The following is a 25,382-nucleotide window of genomic DNA, read 5'->3' as shown; positions in this document are numbered from 1 at the left end:
AATAGACTATCATAATAGGAAGGTTGGTATTGAATTTGGGGAATATCGGTTTAGCGTTTTAAATTTTATGATATTTTGAATTTTACGAAAATATGAGTTTTTCAAAAAATCGTCTAACCGCTTGAATTTTTGGAAATTTTGTAAGATATTGTGTATAAGTATGTACTTCCTCTATACTTTCCAGCAAAGTTGTCGGAATTATTTAATTTCAATGTAAATAGAAAAACGATGAATATTGAAAGTATGCAAACTGTTTTTTCTGATGGCTCGTCATTCAGTTTTTTTTATGGATTTAAACAAAGAGATAAATTAAAGTTCGTAAAAGAAGGTAGAGAAAATACATTATTTCCTTGTATTAAAAAAAAAATGCTGCAAATTAAAATTTGCAACTTGCTTCCTCAAGATGGTCAAGAAGGTCAAGATGCACGATGCTCAAAGCTTCCTCTATGAGGAAGCCAAAATGAAAAATATAGCACCTCATAGAGTAAGCTTTGAGCATCGTGCATCTTGAGCACCATGCATCTTGACCATCTTAAGAAAGCAATTTGCAAATTTTTATTTGCAGCAATTTTTAGTATTACTGCAATGACTTTCGTTCCCATTTCATGGGGTGTCGTTAAAAAACTTTTAATCTTTGCGAATCCGTTAAAGCCTCCAAAGAACTTTCGTTCCATATTGAAATGTGCTTTACAGTTAGTTGTTTCCTGATGTGTTGTCATCCGACTACAAGCTCAAAGAAAGTTTCATCACTGATCTTATTTTTCTCAGCACGTCACGTGAAAAAATCTTAGCTCGAAGAGCTAATTAACGCTATTGCATAATTGTGTAAAACACTCATGTTCTGTTGTAATTATACAAAAATCCTGTTTTATCACAATCAACTGTAATTACGACCAAGAGCAAAGAGGTACATTCATTGTAATGCTGAGGGTTTCACATTTCATCAAAGAATTCGATGATAACCACGGAAAGATCAAAGTAAATTATGCGAAGCGCTGAGATTTCGTATTTTATGGGTCTATAAATTAACGCTGCCTGTAGAAACTTCTTTTATCGACATTTTTATGAAGTAAGTTTAAATGTTGAGTTTGAGCGTTACATCATTGAAAATGCATACGAGCAATTTTTTGACGTACCAATTTCGATATTTTTTATTTCTTGGCAGTATGGTATTCCATACCCAGCACGAAAAAAGGTCTTTTAATCACCTCTAGCAGACCTCTGGAAATCTATTATATCCGAGGGACAAACTTATCCGTTATTCAGAATCGGCCCCGAACGCCTGCCATGACATAACTGGAAAATTGTCAAAAGTGCGTACGTGCACCGTGAGTTGCATTGGAAAATATGTTTAGAGATGTGAATGCTGGTTGCTTTGAATGAGGCCATGTTCGACAGTCATCTCTCTTTTGTGCCCCGTTTTGTTCTGTTCTTCCGTCGGTTTCTATCTGAGATGTGGGATGTGCAAAGACGACTGATTAAGGAATTATTGTTAGAACAAATCGTAAATTGGTACGATGAGTTCAAATGGAAATGAGAATAAAAAAAGATTTAGTATGGAAGTCAATTTTGCTGAACCGATTACGTTATCCACAATTGTTAACTACGAATTTCAGTTTATAATTTTGGCCCAAGATGAAGGGTACTTCCAAAGAGTGGAAAAGCCGACTACGATCTAAAATTCAGTGGATAATAAATTTGTTCATTAGGAATCTTTTTTTTATAAATAAAAATGTTTTGCAATGATAAATATGAAAAAAAAGTAACAATTTGATTCTCGACATAAAATAAACGTGTTGAAAATCGAACATTCGAGTGTCGCTTTTGTTGATAAGAAATCAGAAAATTTGAAAAAAGATTAGGAAACATGGACGTGACTTAGCATACGAAAACACATGATTTGTAAAATAAGTAAAATCCAAGAACTCCAGCCAACAAAAAGCTGGAAACAAAATCTTATGAAAAGTAATGTTAAACCAGCCGATATGACGAATCTTTTGAAAAAGGACCTTGGTCATTATCGTACCAATTATCGTAAAGACTTCGCAGAAAATATTTTAATCGTATGGCATAGTCACGCGCGATTCTCGAATTATATAATAGGAAGTTGTCGACACGTGGCATTCATTTTACTAGATATTCCTGTTCGATTAATTTGAAAAGTTCTGGAATTTTACAGAAAATCATTTACATCTGAAAAAGGCTCTGGCTAATTCCGTGAACGTAAATAACATATTCTGAGAAATGTAACAGCAAACTTTTCCTATTGTTCATTTTTTCAGATACACTAAAGCGAAAAAGTGATTAGTCACGTTTGTGAAATATTATAAAATAGTTTGCAAGTTCCTCTTACGTTATATGAATAAATATCGAGATTGAAAGACTCTATTATTACGGTTGAATTTTCGAGAAAAGCTATACAACGATCTCTTGACAAAGAACAAAATCGAATGTTGCTTTTCCTCGAATTTTTGAGCTTTTTTTTTAGAATAATACGAAACCGTATTTGACCTAATTTTCTCGCAGTTACATAACTAATACATCGTCTTCAGAGAAAAATATATTTTTTCATAAGGAGAAAGATACTTTGAAGTTCTTCTCAGGTGTTTGCTGTCCTTACCGACTCTCGAGGGCCTTGATAATCGAGGGCCCCTCAGAATCAGGCATATTTTCAACTGTCATATTCTTGGACAACTAGGTCAATCATTTTTTTTTTTTAATTCGGCAAAATCCCCGACCCCACGGTGCTGCCGTCTCCTCGTCAGTGTTGAATATCAAGGGACTCTGTAGTCTCGGGACAAGTACATTGACATATTTTTCTTTCAATGAAATCGCGAGTCGCGCCGAAAAAAAAATTGTTTTTCAAATTGAATGTATTTTGGTTGAGGAACACTTGGTGTACACAACAACTTTTTTATTGTACTCTGAATGATTCAGTAACAATTTTCGACATTTGAAGTCAATAAAAATAGTTGCAACTCAGGATAAAATCGTCTTTGTACCTTTCATTGAATACAAAGCGAATGAATTTTGATGACAAACACGTTTTTTAGGTTTTCAAGGTAGCTTCTTCCCTCGATTGAAAAAAGTGTTGGTTCATCTTCCCTGGTTTTGAGAATTATTGTACTCAAGAGTACGAATATTTTTCAAAAAGTTAAATATTTTTCTCAGCGATTTTATGTCTACCAAAAGTGCCCCTTCACATTGAAGCTGTCCATCAGTGATGGAGTTGAGAGTTTCCCTCGAAGGAATATCGAGTGGTGTAAGCACGAATTAATCTTGGATACAAAACTATGAAATTTGAATAAGCGTATGCTTTTATTATTGTCACTTAAAAAGTCAAAAAATCTTGCATTTCTTTCATCATCATTCTTACAATTAAATCGCGTAATAAATAAGCATTAAAATATACGCAAGTCTCCCGTACAAAAGGAACCTTCTATGTACACTTTCTTTACATACGATTAAAGTTACGCTTGTTTACAATAATGAAATGGGAAGGTGAGCGAAATTTTGAAAAGTTTCGATTTAGTGTTCTCTGCATCAGAGCGAGGTCTGTCCGGCTTAGGGAAATTTATCAGAGTAAAATTTTATAGAGTTGTTTATCACCTTAAAATCTTAATTATTGAAAGTTTCTGAATTTCTTTGACCAACGATCTTCTTTATACGATTCGTCGTTATACAATTTCGTCGCTTTCTCCATTGGTTTTAAGAAAATTATAGTTAAATTTAGGGAGTTTAATTGATTCATGTCTTTCTAGTACAATCACTGTACGGTATTACAAATGGTAAGTATAAAAATATTGAGAAAATTTTTCAGCTGGAAAAATGTTCAGCTATCCCAAAATCTTGTCATTTTTTCGTACATTTGTTTTTGGAAGAAAATGATTTTTTCAATTTACGCATAAGTTGCTTCACGACTTCTTCTACACGTAGGAATACATAAAGCCATTTTTTTTACAATGTTTTCTTAGTAGAAATCCAAAAAATTCGTTTTTTTTTTAAATATCTTCTAAAAATTTAATTCGATCGAATTTTGAAGCTTTGCAATTGGAGGAGAATCTGAAAGTAATCGGGCAAATTTTTTAACATTCAGTTATCAGTAACAAAGATCTTGAGATTTCAACATTTCGTTCACAATATCAAAATAGTTTATTTCTTTAGACATTCTGAGAATTGGCTTGTACTGATTTTTTAAAAAATTGAACTATTGAAAAGTCAACCACTTCCTTGGTCCATAAGAAATTTGAAAGATTATTGTATTCACGCTCCCGAGTTATTTTTATTTGACACTCCTTAAAAATTCGCATTGTCCTTATAAAAAAGCTCCTTTAACTCGTTTATTCAAAAGAATAAACTGCACGACACGGCTACTTTGACCGAAAGTTGCAGTTATTCTGAAATTGTCAGTATATTTCTGTCGTAAATCTAGCCTTGAGAGTACATTTACACTGGAAATTCTTGATTTTCGCAATTATTTTGAAAGCATCTCGTTACTCGTTCATCGCGGTGTCACTTCGATCGAGAAAGTACACGTGTAAATTATTTCAATTTCGAAAGAATGTAACTCCACCGATATCCAGTTCTTCACTGTTCTTCATTGTTCGACACGATAAAATATGAATTCGTTTATTCCGTCGTTGCAATCTTTTATTAATATAGCATTATGGCCGCTGCTGTTTTTTCTTCCAGGGCTGGTATTGGTTCGAGCCGATTATTCTTGTCTCTTCCGGAGCCCCAACCCACGAGAGCTATGCTTATTAAATGGACGACTCCAGCACTCACGACCAGCCTGTAAAAAAAGTGTTTGCTTTACTGAAGATTTTTCAACGTCGTTATTATTGTTTTCGCTCAAATTGAACAATTTGAGTGGGAAAAACGGCAAATTACACTTGAAATCTCTCAAAATATTTATTTTCCCAATTCGAGAGTATTGCGATTCAACAAATTATTATTAACGCACATTTTTAATGGTGAATATCAATTTTTTTCAATCTGTGGATTATTCTGAGGCGAGACCTTCCTAATGGAGTCCATCACACACCGTAAAAATTTCTTCCATTGTTTTCCCTTTTTATTACTAATGAATATGAATGAGTTCGAGTGAAATTTCTTACCAAAATGAGTAACCAAGCTCAGCACTTCCTTCGCTAGTCCACATGTTGTCAATGTCCTCTTTAGGCAACACGTTTGTGTATAATTTAGTGTAATATTGACCGAGCCAAGTGCCCGCACTCGTTATGCACAACAGAACTGGAACAACATTATTTATCAGAACGAAAAAGATATTTAAAAAAATCCTTTTAGGCGATTCTATCAAATTTTTTATCACTTATCGAATTTTCAAATTATCAAAAACAAAAAAACATTTATCAGATCAAAATTTGTCAAAAACGTATCAGATTTTTATAGAAAATCAAATTCTCGATTGCATTACATTCAGCCGAGCGACAGACCCTTCGATTGTAATTTCCATTTGATTTTATTAGACGTTAAATGGGAAAAAATTTGGTAACTCTGAGAATTTTTTTACATTTTTTCCCTCCAGTTATCCGATAAAAGTGATCGTCAATTACAAACGACAACAGACATCCGCTCATGATTAAAATTTCCCCGTTTATTATAAATATTTGTTCAATTTGACATTCGGCTAACCACGGATGAGGAAATGATCTCTATCAGAGGCTTACGGGTCAAGATGTTCATGACGTAGATGCCTGGGACAGAAAGGATTTTCGAGCGTGGAGATGTCGCTGTGTTCAGAACGGCCAGGAGAGCCGCCAGACCTGCAGCAACGAGGGCACCTGACGTCGTCGCTAACGTTCCAATCCACAGGCTGTAGGACATGACCGCTGGATCTTGTCGAATCATCTGTGGTACTGAAAACCAGAAAAAGAAGATTTAATTGACGAGGAAATTTTTGAAACATTCGACTCGGTTGTTGCGTTCGAATTTAATGAATCGAACGACCGAATGAAATTGAAAAACCATCAGATTTTAACGTCTCATCTGCCTTCAAATAGTCATCAAGGCTCCAGCACGTGTTCTCCACGATAATCGTTTGAATAAATAACAAAAGAAGAGTCCACGCCGGTTACGAACAGCAGTGGGAAGTTACGAATGGGCATCTGTGGCTATTCATTGCTGAAGATTGAATAATTATTCGTCTTCAGCACCGAGCAACGAAGACGTTATAATAGAACACGTACGCGATCAGCACTCGACGTGACGTGTTCTTTTGTGTACGTGACACCGACGAGGCTCTCGGTTATCGTCCTGACCTAACTCAATGTAGAGGCTCCGGCATCGGGTGCAAATGCGAGTACGATTTTTAGAACGAAGCCTCCACACGATTACACTCTTCGAGCACTAATAATCGAGTTTTCTCTCGAGATACAAATTATATTTTCGTTTCTGTCAGCTTCGAAAATTCATTCTACATTTTTGACTTTTTGCTATTTTCTTAATTTGATGCAGCGAAAAATTGGAGGGATCGAGTTTCTGGTAGTAGCAATTCAGTTGGAAACTTCAAACAAGAGCAGTGAGAAAGTTTACCAAGTTTTTATTAAACGGTATTCAGCGATGTTGAAATTTGAATCGGTTGGATCGAAGGTTCTTTTGCACAAGTTGTTTATAGAGTTATGGACTGCGAATGTTTTTGAATTCATCGGTAAACAATTCTGTGCTTACTCGAGTGAATCGATCGAAAAAATAATTCAGTTTCATAGCAGTCATTTGCTTTGCATTTTTGGTAAATTTTCGTGCTTTTATTGTCGACTGTGTCCGAGAATAATTCTAGGAATTGAAGCGTAATTATTTCGAGCTTTTGTGCAGCGTTCTTCATCGCTGGTGCACTGAAAATTGTCGGCTGAGACTTGGTCTTGGGAATCGTTTTTCTCCCGAATTTAAATCGTATTTTTGTTTCGGAATTTCCAATTCGCTGGTGAGCGACTCATGATTTACGTTTCACTACAAAAATGGAATTGACTTTTTGTGTAAACTATGTTTGCCATTTTCAGGGTGCGAATAGCCAAGAAACTCAGCGAGAGTGTCGTAATTAGGAAAAACTTGTGACAACTGATTTAACGGAAGAATTCGCCCAACACTGGAGAACGCATGACGAAAAAATATATCGAAGTTTTGAGTGGAAGAAACGGTGGTGGAACGTGGTCACTCAATCGGTCGACTTTCTCGTATTGCATCCGGTCACGAAGCATCAAGTGCCGCGATCTCTCGTATTTCTCGTTTTGCCTCTCGAACTTTGGAAACATCACGAGAAAGGTGTTGCATCCTAACCGGAAATGGGCATACGAAGAGGTTTTTAGAGAGTAAAAAATGATCCGTAGGCCAGAATTTTTTTATTAATATTTGTGGCAGTATTAAATCGAAATCAGTCCGGAAAAAAAGAGGAAAAAGTCGAACAATCTTATTGAAAAAGAATGAGTGAAAAATCTTAAGATTTTTCCTTCGGTTTTAACATCGAAGTGATTATGAAAAAGTGTTACAATAGAGACGACTCTATACGATGCACTTTAGTGGGTGTGTGCGTGGCTGTAGCACGCTCAGGTTTTTGCCTGGTCACTCGACCGAAAAGTTTCCACCAGCTCGATGGTGGAAACGCACCACAATATCAGCACGGCTAACGAACCAACCTCGGATGCATTATATCGGAGAGGAAAGAATTGCGTTATCCGCGTTTACTCTCGGAAGAAACTCCTGAGAATCTACCTGATCCGTAAACGAATTCTGCACACATACGAAAGGTGAAGAAAATTCGTGGGAGATGAATAAAAAAAGGTTTCGTTTCGGAGCAACTATTATTCTCTGATGACATAAAAATCTGGTGCCAAAGGGATCGAGCAAATGTTTATTTTTTTATTTAATTAGACATTTGATACTGATACGAAAAATCTTGGACTCGAAATAATTGGCGAAAGGAATTTTATAAGAAAATGAAAAATGGTCATTCCAGTCGAAAGAAAAGTTGTCGACCTGGAATTTCTGCATGCTTCAATACAATTGGACTGAATACATGAACCAAGATTTTATGAGCAATTTAATGAAGAATTTAATCGTCCATTTAATTGAATGGACTATGCGGAACGCAAGTTGTGTCAATATTTTATGCTATAAAATGTTTTTATGCTCACGCCACACCCTCAGCTTTGGAGCTCAAAAGAAACGGTGGCACTGTCATCAGAGAGTAATGAAATTGTGATGATGCTGTACGCTCAAATATCTTCGTAAATATTTCATAACGTGTTTGTTCTACTTTTTAAATATCGCACTTGAAATTGAGTTTATTCTTCGAATACAACCCCAACGATTTCGAGATCTAAAGTGATTCTTAAAGAATTTGAATTCTTTAGAAGTTTGAAATATTCGGAGACGTTTTTTTTAAAATGGTGGATACTTGCTTGCTCCGGATATTGATAACGAGATCGAAGTAATCAAGAGGAAGGAATTTTCTCGATTAGGAATATCCTGGAAACTGTAAAAATGGTGAATCGAGGACATCTCGCGTACAGAGTCGTCGCAACCGCATCATTCAAACGGTACATCGTAAATTAACATTTTCCACATAACACTCCGACTCGCGTCGTAGCAGCGTCAATATAAATGGTTATTTTTGCTTTTCCGAGGACGCCAACAATCTGCTATTTTTATTTTCATAGCAACGGTTTATCGGTGGTGCGCATATTCTTGATTTAAATCGTATTTAGATTCGACGGGATTCCAAATTCATTGGCCGTGACTGCGCAACGCTCTCGATTTGTAAACCACATCGAATTCGCTTGTGTCATCTTTTTTCATGAAAGTCGAACGAAGAATTTAACAATCGGGGCCATGCGAGTGACTACGTTTTCTTTTCGAGTTTCAAAATCATGTCTGAAGGTCACTCGTGATCGCTTTGCCCGATTAATCTTCGATCGACTAGCAGTGGAAAGTTCAGACTTTCGTATGAACTTTGGATAACTAATAATTGTTGAATTAAACCGAATCGACAATTAATTATCGGTAATATTTTTAAAACTTTCAGTTTTAACGAAAAAAACCGATCGGCCTATGCGGATTTTTTTCATATTCGGATTAAAGTCTTATTTACACTTGCAGCGGGCGAAAAAACGTGATTTTCTTGATTTTTTTTTCGACAAGAAAATCAATGTTTAGTGAAAAATAGTGAACGACATTCATTAGTACATATGTTCATGTACTTGTACAGTTTTTTTCATCAAAAAATTTCTCAAGATGGCGCAACTCCAGGTGTATTCCAGTAGCACCTTTTTTGAGCATCAGTTGTGGTGAACGTGATAACTAAAAAACTATTAATCCGATCCATACGAAATTTATACCACTTATTTATTATGATAATAGCTCGGACCTGGACGAAGAATTTGTAAAAATTTTAATTTAAAAAAAAATGACGATAGTTTTAACAAAAAATTCATTTTTTGAGGTGCTAATTTTTCGGGTTTTTATTACAATTTTTTTTCCAACAAAATACGAATCCTTCGTCCAGGCCCGAGCTACTATTGCAATAAATAAGTGGTATAAATTTGTTATGGATCGGATTAATAGTTTTTTAGTAATCAAGTCCACAGCAAAGGTATTTTTCAAAAAAGACGATGATAATCGCGTTTAAAGATTCAAGTATTATTCTCATAGCTGCGAATCCAATGCTTCGATCTTTTTGAAATTTCGTGAGAATATTCTTCAGAAATTGTACTTGAAGAATATCTAATAAAATTTTTTTTATTTTTCTGCCCATCACAAGTGTATATAAGCTCCTTAAGCACTTTCGAATTGTCGAGCCGAATGGTTCCTTAGTGTGGAATTTCTCGTGGAAGTAGAGAACGAAATATTCCGGCCTACCGGAAATGTGGTACGTTCTCCATCCGTAAGCAACGTTAAGTTCCTTCTTTCCCTGCAGTAACCCAAAGTGAACTCTTCCAGCGCTTTCCTGAGGATTCGGCGTTCTCCAAGGTCTCGCTTCGATCCAGTGCTGGGTTACAAGAGCCGCACAAACCAATCCTCCGCCCAGCAGCGAAAGGAAGAACGTTGCAAAAATTGTTCCTCTTCGAAACATCGACGTCATTCTGGGATCTCTTTGCTGATGATGCTGCTGATTAGCCTTGTTTATTTCTGCACCGTTCTTCACAAAATTTGGTCCAACCACTGCAACAAATCATCAAGATCAAGATCCCTATAAAATTTTACTCAAAACGTTGACAGTCCAACATTTTTTCACTCATATAATTTTATATCTTTGTAAAACTAGCAAAGCACAGTCCCAAAAATGAATTTACTGTACACCAAAATTAAGTTTTTTATGTGCTAATTATGTGCTATATTTAAAAATTTTCTGCTATTTTTTATTTCGGGAAAACTGAAAATCGATGTGCTCGGCTAACTTTTCATTAAGCTACCAGAGCTGGGTTATTTTTGCGATAATATCCACAATTGCATTGGCGCATTATTTATCTGCTTTTCTAAAATTACTAGTTTCAAACCTGAAATAGTTTATTTTTTGGAAATACCACTCTTGCAGACCCCTTGTTACCCCGGAGTAAAAGCCCTTAATTTCAGTGTATAAATTCATTTTTGGGACTGTGCTCTGCTAGTTTAACAGAGGTCAATGTCATCGATCCTATCAGCTCGTCAAACAATTTAATAACTTTTTGTTGAATTCAGTCAGATTAATATAAAAAACTGTCATTAGTTTGCCCTCGAATATGGCATAATTTTTTACTGAAAAACAAACATTCGAAACGGTCTCCAAGTTTTTTAAAAACTCTTAACATTTCGAGCTTCCGATCAGGAGTAAGAATAAAGTCAGGAAAATCTGGGTTCAAAAAGGCTTTATTTTTCAAGAAAATTTCTTTCGCCTCTTTCTATAATTGTGTTTCGAACAACAGGACTATGGCAAATTGCAAAATGATTTAGCGTCTTTTTTCGAGTTGGTACTAGCGTTGAACAATGCCCAGCTCGAACCATAAATCTTGAGCTTCTGAATTCCCAGACGGTTCTCAAATTAAGGAAGAATACAAACAGCCATTCAAGACAAAGCGAGCGCTTGTGCGCTCGTTCGCGTCACGCGTCAAGAGACTTCAATGCCAGTATGACATTACTCTTTATCTGTTTTTATTATATACGTTTTACCAGGAGGAGTTAAACATCAGGCGTTAGTAATAGCATTGTCAAACGTTCAATTGGCGGAAATCACTAGAATAATCATGCGCATACATTTTCCTGTATATTGTAACGATGTTTATACGAGATCAAGACATTTTCAGTAACAACATGACGTTCTTCGACATTTTTTCAGACTAAAACCGAGAATTTTGTCACACCTTCGAAAATCAATTTTCTGCATTCTGTTTTCGTTGGAATCGAAAGAACTTTCCGAATAAAATAGGGTATTGAAAACTGTTTTAAATTAATCCCGAGATCGCAATGAACCAGTAGAATTTTTATTTTTTTTTTGTAACACCAAAGAGTGCCTTAAAAACTATTTTTTATTTGTGATTTTGAATTTTCGCGGAGAAAAGCTCGCCGCCACGCTGTTTCGGTGTTTGTGACGTCACTCCGTTGGTAAACAATACGACTGCGAAAGAGCAAGCAACAAGATTTTTTAAAATAATGAGTTATAATGTACATCATTGGTGTCTGGTGCCTGAATGCAATAATAGAAGTGTAAAAACGCCACAAAAATTGTGGATCCATCGGCACCATCGACGTATTTATCATTGGTAGATTTGTACTTTCTGCTTTCACAAAAACGTCTTCCATTATACGATTTTAATAAAATAAATAATAAAAGTCCACAAAGGTGATAATAACTTGTAAAATTTAAAAATAACACAGAGCGCACGATAAAAATCTAGATTGTTTACTATCTAAAAAAAGACGATTTTTAGAATTGAGTTATAAAATTCACATTGAATTTTAATGAATTTGACGTTTCTCGTTTACTTTTTACGAAATCGATCATAAACATGCGTTTTTATATTTTTTCTTACATGCTACAAAATACCCTGTTGTACCGAACTTGGGAAAAAACGAAATTCAAGCTTGGGGTCGCCCTTTCAAAGGTTTTGCTCGGATAAATTTATTATTTAGGTAAAAAGTTTTTGTATTATGCACTGGACATAAATAAATCGGAAAGGAAGGTTCGGAGTCATTAAGGCAAATATGCGAAGCTACTTCCTTCCTAAATTCGAAGCAAATTCTTGCTTCTCATTTTTCCGGAGCTGAATCCAATGAGCAGTTTTCCTTTCAGTGTCGCTCCGGATCGTTATCGTGTCACGATTTCTCGACATTTTTGTCGATCATTAAAAAATAGATTTTGATCAATGAAAGGTTGAGTTAAAAAATGGTTCAATACCTGGTCCCTCCGCCTCGTCGAAGCTGACCTGGCTGAGGCTCTTGGAGAACTCGCCCTGTTTAACTTTTTCAGAAAACTCAGCTGTGCTCAATTTTTTGGAGAATTTAACGCGATAATTTCCCCGCTGTTTTCCAGGCTTCTGGAGGCTCGATGGCTTCTTCGGCCTTTTAGCAAAAGTGTATGGAATCGTGTAAGGTTGAGCGACGTAGAAATAAATTGGTCTGTAATCCTCGTGAAGCTGACGTTGATTTTGATGAAAATAATGGGAATTTGGATGGCGATAGTTTTGCACGTAGCTCGAAGGGATCGAAGGGTAAGAAATGGCGTTGTATATACTCGCCGGACCACCGTTGCTGCAGGAATACGAATTTTGATAGTAATTTTTCTGATTTTGAGCAATATTATTGTTGTTATGATTGATGTTGTTGTTGTTGAACGGTAGTCCGTAGTGGTTAGCAGTTTTTCGCAAATTCCCTTCCACGGTTCCCGATTTTTCGAGGTCCTTGCCGGGACCTTTGAATTTTTCGAAATATTCGCTCGAACGATTCCTCCCCCCGAAGCGACACTTTTCACCGTAACTCTTCTGATAACCCACCGAATTTTCTCATCACTGACAAAACCTCGGAGATAAAGACTCCGGTTACTCGGACCGGCCCACTTTGCTTACGTTTTTTCTTCTTCACAGTGCAAACAGATTCTCACTCTTATCGTTTTTCTTTGATATTTCACCGGCACTAAGTTACAGCGTCGATCGAATGCTGGATTTTCCGACATTACGTCTTCAGACATTTCAGCATTTCTCCATTCTCCATCTGGAACAGAAAGCAAAGCTTGAGCTCGACGTGTACGATCGAAGGGGCTCCCCGAATTCACATTTTCACCTGAAAAATCCTTCAAAAAGCAACCTACGAAATTCCGCTTTATCAATAACGAACTTTCACCGCGTAATGCTCCGGCTTTTTGCAATTGTAGTTTTGTCGAAATTTCGCTTCGAATTTCGCTTCGAACGTGGCATTAAATTGCCGGCTTTCACATCAGATAAATAAACTCGAGATTCGTACGCTTCGCGTGCGACGCTATCCCGAATTTTCTTCGCAGTGTAAGTGCGAAACGCATCTATCCGTATAAACACAGTGGGACTCTGAAAATTGCTCCTTTCCTCTCACATCTTTCGGACGAATGTGACCAAGCTCTGTTAAATTAGCTCTGACCATTTTTTTTCATGGTCCAAGTCACGTACAAACGCTGAGGACATTCCGAAACGGGGAAACTAAACGAAGGGAATTCACCGTTCCGGCTATTTTGGCATTCCTCGAGTCGTTCTATCGTGAATCTTCTTACGAGGAATCTAAAATACTCTCAATTTGAAACGTCACACGTATCGGTGAACCTTCCAATTAAAATATTTCGAAAACGGTGCCAATTTTTTTCCCTTTCATTCATTAAAAATCTTCCTCATTTGGAAAACTAAGTTCAACTGAATTTTCGCGTTTCAATTTTCCCAATTCCTGGTGGCAGCTCCGTGATCGTTTTCGCTTGGAATTGGTCGCGAAATTTTTATTATTATATCAAAATTCATCATCATCCGTTCGGTCCACCAACATCTTGAGCCTCGTTCAGTCGTTTTTTTTTCGAAAATTTAAAAAACATGGAAAACCCGTAAGAAACAAGTGGTCGCCGTCACCACTCGTTGACACAATTCAGATGTGCGGACGATGTCGAAAGCACCTCTCGATGGGACGCACGACGAGTATACTCGTACCGTCCGAAACGCTCGGTTGGGTCGATGTGGCGAAAGAAAAACTTTGTGGCTGCAGTACCGCAATTTGAAACTCTTCTTCGAAATGTTTCTTTTACAGTTTTTATCGACATTCGCATCACACGAAAGAGTCATCGAAGTTTAAATGAGAAAAATTCAATGGATCAGATGCAACTACGAGAATCATCGTTTCACCCAAGTTCGGTGGATGCTGGGCTGATAGAAATGCTCATCCAAATCGACTCAGGTTCGTTCGGTTTCCCGATTTTCTGCTTTAAGGGATCTAGCCTAATTAGAATATTGAAAAAATCCATTTTTTTTTGCATTTTTTGAAAGTACGCGTATTTAAAAGTATCATATTAAAATTTTATGAAGATCTGAGCAGTCCAAGTGCACTTTTGCCTTCGTTTAACGCGTTTTTCTCAAAGTTACGTTTTTAGACGGCTCGTTGATGAAATCTGCGAAACTAATCGACCGATCCTTACGGAAATTTTACCACGTGTTCTTCATGACTGTAGCTGTAGCGCGTATCATACGAATTTTGAGATTTTCAGTGGAACTATTTTGTTTTTGCAAAAAACGATGATAAAGAACGCGCTTTTTCGTAGCTTTTGGAAAAATCGGCGCTATTTAGTGATTTTTGAAAAAAACTAATAATCGCATGATACGCGCTATAGCCTATTGAATCTAAAACCAATTATTTTTCTCCGTTCATCGATTCCAAAGATTTTATCAACGGCGAATGAAATAAATATAAAAAACATTTTTTTGTGTATTTATTTAAGAGTGTATTTTTTAGGCCTAAACACGATCAAAAAAATTCGTGAAAATAGTGTTTTTTTTGCCCGTCTAATTAGGGCAGATTCCTCAATCACAATTATTATTGACTCCAGCTGAGGCTCAGTTTCCGAAGTACTAACAAGCTTGTGACCTAAAAAGTCCTCAATAAAAAGTTGATCGTTTATAAAGCGTGTCTCATCGAATAATCTTCCATTTTTACTCTCATTCCAGGTCAGATTTGATATTCCCACAACTCGAAGCATCGCTTCGTTTGACTTCGATGAAAATTTGTTCGTTCAATATAAAAAAGTTGGATAAAATCGACCATTTTGGACACTCCGAGAAAATGTTTTTCTCCGAATTTCTAAAAGAAACTGGGACATTTCATCAAATAACGCGAAGAGCATTTCACCTGCGAAACTCAGAAAGGGAAACTCGTAATCCTCTTCCATATCCGATTAACCGTTGTTCGTGAATTAATTAAACTGGAGCGGTCCAGAGCTCCCAAGAGCTGATAAGAAAACCAGAATGAATGTCAAACGTGCGCCGGAACGTCGACGCTGTTCGATGCAGTTCTCCGCTCGATTTTCTTCTTTTGTTGTTATCGAAGAGCAGCACGATCAAAGAGAAGGACGATATTGAAAAAAAAGAGTGTAGCGGAATGCACGAGAGTGGGAGAACCGGGACGACGAGGTCCAGGGAATGCCGTTAGCTCGTGTTATACCTTTGACTTGGCGAGAGCTCCGTAACATGTGATCGTCCATAGGCGAGTGTGCTCGGGCTTGTCTCGAGGCGTGTGAAACCTACTCGATGTTGAAGGAGAGTCGATGCGCGATGAACTCGCGGTCGAGAGAAAAGCGATGAAAATTTCTCGGGATTGTGCGCTGAGGAAACGCGCCAATATTCATCTACAAATTCTCCAAGTTCTCAAAGTGTAAATTTTCAAATGATGTTAATTTCCAAATAAATTTTCAAACTTCCAATCTCGTCGAAAAGCATCAATTTTGGGAGCTGCGTTCCAAATTTGCTTTTTAAGCTTCCGGTCGCAATTGAGAAGCGCAATCTGAACAAACGGCAACATGAAAAAATTCGAAATTGAGTTTACCGTGGAATGTGCGAGTAACTCAAAGTCGCTTGGACGTTCCTCGGGCATTCATTGACGTTCGTCGCGTGTCTCGTTGATCAGATTCATTGAATATGTATGGGCGAAGCGAGTGAAATGAATGGCTCAAATAAGCGGGTTCTGATTCATTGATTAAAGCGGTTTGCTCCCACGAAAGCTGCGTAAACTTTCAGTGGCTCATTCCTCGTTTCCAATCATCTGCTTCAACGCACTTTATTTTTTATGTCATTTTATTTTTTGTTTCAAACACGAACGAAGTTGTATATACGGTAACGCGCCTGAGTGCATTATTATTTATAGGTTTACGGGCAACGTTGAGCGGCCGGGAAAAGTATCACGGGCTCGTTCAACACACGGATGTTGCCGGATCAAATAGAGAAGGGTCTATCGGACATTCACCGAACTGAAATCTCGCGTCGAGTACACAATTGTCATCGCCTCGGGCGGTTATAATGCGTAACCTTCGTAATCCGACTTTCCCAATGTGAAATGTGACCTCGGACAATGGCTGTTAGAGATTTTAATAAAACTCTCCCGACCTCGAGAGTTTCGTTTATTGAGTTACATCGACTCTCTTCGACAATGAAACTGGGGAAAGAAATGTTTTGTTGAAACGGTGCCATTTCGTGGCACGAAATTTCAGAGAATCGAAAAGTCTTTTTTTTTTCTGGAAGTACAATGGTTAGGTTCATTCTACCACCAAAAGTTTTTATGAATTTAAGGTAGATCACGAAACGATTTTCTTAAGAAAATCTTGAAATTTATACAGAGAAATATGAGGCTGAAGTTTCCAACGTTGGAGTCCAACGAAATGATCGAAAAAAACTCTCCAATAATTCCAGTAATTCTCCTATTTTGTTCCCTGCCAAATTTGCAATTCGTAGTTTTTCAAGCTGCGCCAACGATTCGTGAAATAAAAAATTGGTGAATTGCAAACGTTTTTTTCGTTCATTTCGTTGGACTCCAACGTTGGAAACTTCAGCGTCGTCAGAGAAATGGGCAGTGGACTGACACGCATATCAGATTTCAAGGAGGCTGGATCACGAAACCAAAATAATCAGAATTTGATTAAATTTGGTGATAACATTCTTTGGCTTCAAGTATACAAATACAATTTTTTTCAAATTTTTTTACCACATGGTTATCGAACAATTTAGCATTAAACCGAATTTTTTATGCGCGAGATGTATATGCAAACTCTATGCTTATACACGTGAACTTTAGTGTTCAATTACCCGAGAGCTATGTGGTAGAAAAATCTAAAAAAATTTGCATTGTCTTAAATATTTTTAAAGACTGCATTTACCAAATTTTATTAAATTCTTATAATTTTGAAATTCTTCATATTTTCATTCCTCATAGAGGCAGCTATGTGATGATGAACATTTTTTTTCCAGTTTTCAATGTCAATGTACTCAAAATGTCCCAAAACATCGAAAAATCATATCTAGAAAAAATGTCCGAGTGTGTGCGTGCGTGTGTGTGTGTTATGGCACTGCAAAATTAAAACGCTTATAACTCGGAAACGGTTTGAGATACAGGGCTACCGTTTTGCTCAGATGTTAATCTATACAAGCTCTTCATTCTCTGATAATTTTGTCAGAATTTGTAAAAAATTACGAATCCTACGACGTTTTGAAATTTTCAAAAAAAGGATGTCGAACTTCTGAAAATTTTAAGATTCATTACTAATTTTTTTTTTATAATTAGACTATCATAATAGGAAGGCTGGTATTGAATTTGGGGAATATCGATTGAGCGGTTTAAATTTTATGATATTTTGAAGTTTACGAAAATATGAGTTTTTCAAAAAATCGTCTAACCGCTTGAATTTTTGGAAATTTTGTATGATATTGTGTAAAAGTCTGTACTTCCTCTATACTCTCCAGCAAAGTTGTCGGAATTTTCTTTAATTTCAATGTAAATATAAAAACGATGAAAACTGAAAGTTGCAAACTGTTTTTTCTGATGGCTCGTCATTCAGTTGTTTTTTATGGATTTAAACAAAGAGTTAAATTAAAGTTCGTAAAAGAAGGTAGAGAAAGTGCATTATTTCCTTGTATACAAAAAATGCTGCAAATTGCTTCCTCAAGATGGTCAAGATGCACGATGCTCAAAGCTTCCTCTATGAGGAAGCCAAAATGAAAAATAGCACCTCATAGAGTAAGCTTTGAGCATCGTGCATCTTGACCATCTTGAGGAAGCAATTTGCAAATTTTTATTTGCAGCGTTTTTAACATGGTTTAGCATGGCAACATTGCATCGTCGTGATTCACCCTCCTTAAAGGGCTCGTCTCATTCGTTATTTAGATAAAGATGTTTAAGGTATTCCTTTCGTATGACCGTATTTTTTGGTGGTGCAATTGGGCCACTCGAAATTTAAAGTGATCCCTACCCTCTGAGAAGTCGCAGTTATACAGGAAAAGCTTCTGCTTCTGCCACTTTGCCAATTTCTATCGTTAATTCGTTTAAGCATTCGGTAACCCTTTATTTTTATCGTCGCTATGGATTCCTTACATTTTTTCTATCTGTGAGACAATTTATATCAGGAATTTAGAATTATTTAGTATATGAATTATTGAATAGGAATTTAATGATGGAATCTCCTTAAGCTCCTGTATAAACTCGACGATTTGTCGAGTTTTAATTCTTTATTAAATGTTCGATAATCAGACTTGACATTTCGCCAATCTATTCGCATGCACTTTTACTTTACTATTATTTAGAATCAGTTATTTGTTGAATATTCGGGTTCGTGAAAAGAATTCATCCTTAAATATGATGAAGAAAAATGCACAGGGTGATAGAAACTATACTTAAAAAGTCGTTTATCTTTCCATATCACGAATGAACACTTCTTACGAAGTTATGACGCTGAAGTTTCCAACGTTGGAGTTCAACGAAATGATCGAAAAAAACTCTCCAATAATTCCAGTAATTCTCCTATTTTGTTCCCTGCTAAATTTGCGATTCGTAGTTTTTCAAGCTGCACCAACAATTCGTGAAATAAAAAATTGGTGAATTTCAAACGTTTTTTTCGTTCATTTCGTTGGACTCCAACGTTGGAAACTTCAGCGTCGTACGAAGTTTGTGAAAAGCATTTTCACATAAAAAAGTATTTTAGCTTCTAATCTACAGTAAAACTAAAGTAATGACTCGTTATCTCATTCGCCAAAAAATAAGTAGGAAAAATTTATTTACAATATTTAATTAATAACTCTGACATTAATTTAGAGTGATAATATCTTTGATTAGAAAGTAAAATCCGACCCAAGCGGGCATGATCTACCTTAATCAACGAAGAGCGAAGCCAGATGATTTTGTTAGAATAATTGATATTATTAATTCGCTTTCGCCTAATTTTTGGTCTATTCGATCAATTATTGTCTGAATCTCAATCATAAGATTACCTGAATGCAAGTCGCTTGGATCGTTTCGATGATTGTATACGAAAACATGGATTTGTTTAGCTGAATTAGCAGTGCTTTGTTGGTTCGACCAATAGCTTTTTTGAGAAATTATAAATTTTCCATGACGGTGAAGTTTCCAACGTTGGAGTCCAACGAAATGGTCTAAAAAAACTCTCAAATAATTCCAGTAAATCTCCAATTTTGTTCCCTGCCGAATTTCCAATTCATCATTTTTCAAGCCACATCAATAATTCGTGAAATAAAAAAATAATGAATTATAAATCTTTTTTTCGTTCATTTCGTTGAACTCCAACGTTGCAAACTTCAGCGTCGTAGTTTTCCAAACTACCTGAACGTTACGAACTGAGTGAATATTCCTGTTGGGAGGGACGAAATTTGGTTTGATAAAGAAACTTCGTTTCTGGACGAATTTTAGCAATTTTTTCTATTAATAGAGTTCCGAATCCCCGCATCGAATAAGTGTTTTTGGAAAATGAGTCACCTCACCTTCGTTGGGTCTCAACGTCCGATCGGTCGATTTAGGAATTTCCTGAATTTCATTTAATTTCGACACTCATTAAGACGCGGCGAGCAATAAAAAGTGAAACCAAAGTTGCGACTGCACTAGCACTAGGACACATCAGCCTTCGATCGGGGCCGGCACAGAGAGGGGACTAAGCAGTTTAACCAGTTTCATCATTTTAACGGACACGATAATATGCTAATGCAAGTTTTGCCGGAGATTGTAATCGGAGAATCATCCGGGCGAACGTGATATCCGTGGTTGCCGGGCAAAATCGCTGATATAATCGCGCATGCTATAAGAAAAGTGCTTCCCTGTTCTCCCTCTCTCTGTGCCATTTCTCTCCCGGCAGCAACCCGATCGGATATTCCCAGACTCCAAACGAACCGGTTTTCTAGTATAGAAATTCGCGTTCGCGTACACAGGCTCTATCAAAAGATTCCAAAACTTGACGGTACCGTTGGATCATCAAAAATTCATCATTTTTGCAAAATTTTCGTAGCACAGCACCGACTTACTACAAATTGATGTTTGTACGATTTGCATAAAACTCGAGCGAAGATTAATCACTTCCGATGGTTTTTTAGACAAAAAATCATTAACGTAGTTCATCCACGAAACGATTTTCTTGAGAAAGTCTTCCAATTCACTCAGTTTTAATGGGTAGTCAACTGACACGCGTATCTAATCTTAAAGAGTTCGTCTTATTTCCATAAACATGCTTAAATATGAAGAAAAGTACACAAATTGAAGGTTTGCGAAAAAATTCGAGACTATTGTTTTACTTGTAATAAAGATATTTACGTTAAAGATTGAACGAAATTGGTAATGAGCACTGGTAACCTCACATTTGCTTATTTCGGCATTTTGTTCCTTCTCGGCTTAGCCCATTCCTGTCCATAGCCTTCTGTCTTTTATTAACACTTTTTTCTTGATCTTTGTGTTTTCCTTTTGCGGTCTCTAAAGCGATTTTTTACATAAAAAACTGTAGTACTTTAGCCAGGGACGAATAAAATTTTGGGTTCTGTCAGTGATAGATCCCCGATTAATTAATGGCTCGTAATTTCATTTGCCAAAAGATAAATTGGAAAAGTTGATTTACAATTTCGAATTAATAACTCTGACATTAATTTAAAGTGATTATATTTTTAATTAGGAAGTAAAAATCGATCCAATTTAGACACCCATAAAATACGATCCTTCGGGCACGATCTACCTTAAAAAAAGATTTTTACACGTTCGGTTGAAAGTTCCTTCAACAATCTTTTGCACGGAACCCTTTTACAACCAGTTTCCAAGCCACTCGAGTTTTTCTCAACGACTCAGAAGTTAGGCTCTCGAGCGAGTGATCTTCCAGGATGCTTAGACGCAGTTGAGAATTTTGAGCGTTCACGTTCGAGATCAGAGTTGCCTTTACGACCCAGTTTCTCATAACGCGGAACCGTAATATTCGTGTCTTGGGGCGTTTTTGCACGACGGGTCACTTTAGCTCGGGAATAACGTGTAGCGAACAAAGCCTTCCCTCTCCTCGCATTTCAAATGAAGCCAATTTCGAAAATCACTTAAGAACAAAGATTCCACAAAAACTGGGCGTAAAAGCACCAAAAAACAAAGTTTAAAGTTTATTGAAAAAACGAGCTCTGCGATCAAGGATAATTAACCGAAAATTGTCGGCTCCGACGATGAAACTCGTTGAAACGAAGCAAAAAGAGAGCCAAAAAACGTCGACAGGAAAATTAATTTTTCGATCGTCGAACAATCGAGCGTTTCACAGCTCCAGCCAAATTGCATAACGAAATTATAATCGTATTCGTCCGTCGTGTTAACTGTGAGAACTTTTCAACTTTCTCGGAATAATGACGTGAGTAATCGCTCGAAAATATTCAACGGTTAATCGCCTCGGGCGAGGAGAATAAAAAGCGTTGTGCGGGACGAAACGCCGCGAAATAATGAGCCACCGAATAATGAAACGGGGCACACGAGCCGAGTCTCACGCGTCTCTGTGCCTCCTCGATTCACGGTTTTTCGTGTACAAGAATTTTTCGGTGCTTACGAAACTGATACGAACGGTCAACATTTTTTTTCCATCATGGAAAAAAGCTTCGGTAGTTTGACTGCACTTTCAAGCCCGCATAATTGCGAGATTAAAGCCAGAATCCGTACGGAGCCCAAGGCTGAGAACTTTGTCATCATCGCGTGGCCACAAAGTCGCTCGTCTTTCTACGATAATTTGGGTTAGAAAATTCGTTGGATTGCTGCAGATTATGATAATGAAAACTTGACAATAAAATAAGGATTCTCGTGAGTACCGCTTTGGCGTTGTTTCCGTTTCGTTCGCTTTTCTCACACCTCGAGGACTTCTCCTTCGACATTTCATCGGCCAGTTCAGTCCTCCCACCTACTAACTCGTTCATTTTCTCGGAATTCCGCACAAACGTTTATTTATCCATCTCGTTACACTTCTTCGCACAAAACGCTCGATACGAAAAATGGAAAAATTTGTGAAAAAACACACTTTTCAGCACGGAGAGACGTACTGGCCGAACGCAGTCTCCGCGCGACTTCGCGACGACTAAAGCGAACGAAGGTGAGTCCGGGTGAGCCGACGAGCGGCCAGTTGAATACAGACTCCCACGTGAGCCAGACAAAGACCGAGAAGGACCGCGCTTCTCTCGCTTTAACCTTCACAAACTACTCTGGCAGGTGGCAGCACCCCGAAGAATCATTCTTCGACTCCGTTGGCCATAGAGAACACTTTTTTTCTTCTAACGTAAAAACAAAAATTATTCTGGGATTTTCAATGATTTTGGAGAATCTTCCGCCCAAGTGGTGCATAAAATTCTTGATTTTGCTTTGCAGAATAAATCTTTTTATAAACACTTCGATTTTCGTGTTGATCTTTGAATTCGTAATTCAAGTAAACAGTGAAAAAAAGACTGAGAGGTGTCGGGTAGGAGCTCGCGAATTTTTATGAGCTTGAACCTAATGAATCGAATCTGTAAATCGTTTTTCGATTATGGAAAGTATTGAAAATACTTTTAACAACTTTTTCAGACGTATCTAAACTCCAAAAAAATGACGAAAGTAGCTCTATCCATTGCGAGATTGACAAATTACAACTCCAAAATAGACTTATACGTTGCTCCAATTTTCCTCGTCAATTTGCTCAACGAAATAATTGCAATGGGAAGCGTTGACGAGGGGAAGAAAGTTGGAGAATCATCTTTTTTGGAAATTGATTGCAAACCGAGTGCCAAAAAACAACAAAATTGAGGTAGGAGCACGAATTTGCACCGGAGTTTTTTATTCCGTTTCGTCACTTCTCAATGAGCCAAGCAAGTCGTCAGTTCGAACGATCGCGCGCTGCTCCAGAACTTCCTCGAGCAAAATCTGTGCACATCGAAAATAATCATGAAAAATCGACGCAAAAATCGAGATTTCAATTCTGTGACTTTCTTGTAAAATTTTTCATGAAACTTCTTAAAAAAAACCTTCAAAAAAACCAACACTACTGTCCAGTTAATTTTGGAGGGTTTTTGGAATGATTTTTTCTCTCTCCGTATCCTGCCGTGATTTTTGATGGAAAAAATAAATTTGCGATTGTTTTTTTATAAATAAATATACTCGTTGCTTAAGATACAATAATTATTGATGTCAAATTCATTAAAAAATAATCTGATACTTCTCCAAATACAATTTGAAATGAAAATTTCAACGACTCGATAATCGTGATGTCGAGCAGTAAAATTTCGCAGTTTTTTTCAACGTCAGCTCGCGTTGACAACGAAAGAAATAAATGAACGAAGAAGAGCTCACGGTCCGACCTTTTTTCCAGCTCGAATTCATAAAAATTCTCGATTACGAATAGAAATAGAGAAAATTACATGAATTTTCTATTCCTTAATTTTCAAGATATTTTCAAAAAATGCTTAGCTCATTATCGCTGATAAAAGTGATCGCGTTTCATGGGTGAAACGATATTAGTCTTGTTGGCGCTGTTGGACCCTTTCTCTGGGCCCATCAGCGCGTAACACCTGGCGAGGGCCCGTGGCAGGTGTCCACCGATGTTGTTGGATGCCTCGCGAACCGTGTCGAATTCTTCGTTCTCCCAGAAATTTCGTTCTGATTCGACAGCAGTTTGCCAAAAAAGTGAGATGAAAGGTGACTTTTTTCAAACTTTTAAACTCTGCTGAATTGTGAAGAAACCTAATGGAAAGTAAACATTTCAAAATTCACTATTTTTCCAATTCACCGCGGATCACAACTTCTTGACGAAGTATTGGTTACTCACTTCCTGCTGTCAACTTCGATTGTGGCTCATTAAGGGCTTACGTACACTTTTGATGAGCGGAAAAATCGAAATTTTTTAATACATATTCTCCAAGTACAATGTCTCGATAATATTCTCACGAAATTTCATAAAGCTTTCAAAATTTCAAACAACCGCCCGGTGCGCGGGGTCGTCTGATACTTGAATCTTTGAACGCGATTATCTCAGAATCGTATTTTTTGAAAAATACCTTTGCGGTGGACACGATTACAAAAAACTACTAATCCGATCCACACGAAATTTATACCACTTATTTATTATAATAATAGCTGGGGCCTGGACGCAGGATTTCGTATTTTATTGGAAAAAAGAAGTGTAACAAAAAAACCAAAAATTTAGAGCCTCAAAAAATGAATTTTTCGTTAAAACCGTTGCCATTTTTTTTTAAATCAAAATTTTTACAGATCCTTCGTCCAGGCCCAAGTTATTATTACAATAAACAAGTGGTAGAAATTTCGTATGGATCGGATTAATGGTTTTGGCTTTTCATAGAGGAAGCTATGTGATGATGAACATTTTTTTTTCCAGTTTTCAATGTCGATGTGCTCAAAATGTCCCAAAACATCGAAAAATCATATCTAGAAAAAATGTCCGAGTGTGTGCGTGCGTGTGTGTTATGGCACTGCAAAATTAAAACGCTTATAACTCGGAAACGGTTTGAGATACAGGGCTACCGTTTTGCTCAGATGTTAATCTATACAAGCTCTTCATTCTCTGATAATTTTGTCAGAATTTGTAAAAAATTACGAATCCTACGACGTTTTGAAATTTTCAAAAAAAGCATGTCGAACTTCCGAAAATTTTAAGATTCATTACTAATTTTTTTTTTATAAATAGATTATCATAATAGGAAGGTTGGTATTGAATTTGGGGAATATCGGTTGAGCGGTTTAGATTTTATGATTTTTTGAAGTTTACGAAAATTTGAGTTTTTCAAAAAATCGTCTAACCGCTTGAATTTTTGGAAATTTTGTATGATACTGTGTATAAGTCTGTACTTCCTCTATACTCTCCAGCAAAGTTGTCGGAATTTTCTTTAATTTCAATGTAAATATAAAAACGATGAAAATTG

General features: G+C 36.9%; 1 protein-coding gene across 2 annotated transcripts; it reads right to left on the bottom strand.

Moving 5' to 3' along the window:
* Positions 1 to 3,294: 3,294 nt before the first annotated feature.
* On the bottom strand, positions 3,295 to 22,583 carry LOC122410588 (uncharacterized). Of its 2 annotated transcripts, XM_043418841.1 has the most exons (6): positions 22,290 to 22,582; positions 12,386 to 13,197; positions 9,874 to 10,176; positions 5,691 to 5,879; positions 5,118 to 5,253; positions 3,295 to 4,792 (listed from the first exon to the last, which is right to left on the bottom strand). In XM_043418841.1, exons 3-6 carry the CDS (start codon positions 10,094 to 10,096, stop codon positions 4,654 to 4,656), a joined length of 687 nt encoding a protein of 228 aa, XP_043274776.1. In that variant the 5' UTR covers positions 10,097 to 10,176; positions 12,386 to 13,197; positions 22,290 to 22,582; the 3' UTR covers positions 3,295 to 4,653. The 2 variants fall into 2 exon arrangements, with proteins under 2 accessions (XP_043274776.1, XP_043274784.1); XM_043418849.1 differs by lacking the exon at positions 12,386 to 13,197 and having other exon boundaries at positions 22,290 to 22,583.
* Between the last annotated feature and the right edge of the window lie 2,799 nt (positions 22,584 to 25,382).

This window comes from Venturia canescens, chromosome 1, assembly GCF_019457755.1.
Source record: "Venturia canescens isolate UGA chromosome 1, ASM1945775v1, whole genome shotgun sequence".
NCBI classification, from domain to species: domain Eukaryota; kingdom Metazoa; phylum Arthropoda; class Insecta; order Hymenoptera; family Ichneumonidae; genus Venturia; species Venturia canescens.
This window is presented reverse-complemented; position numbering and strand designations above follow the sequence as displayed.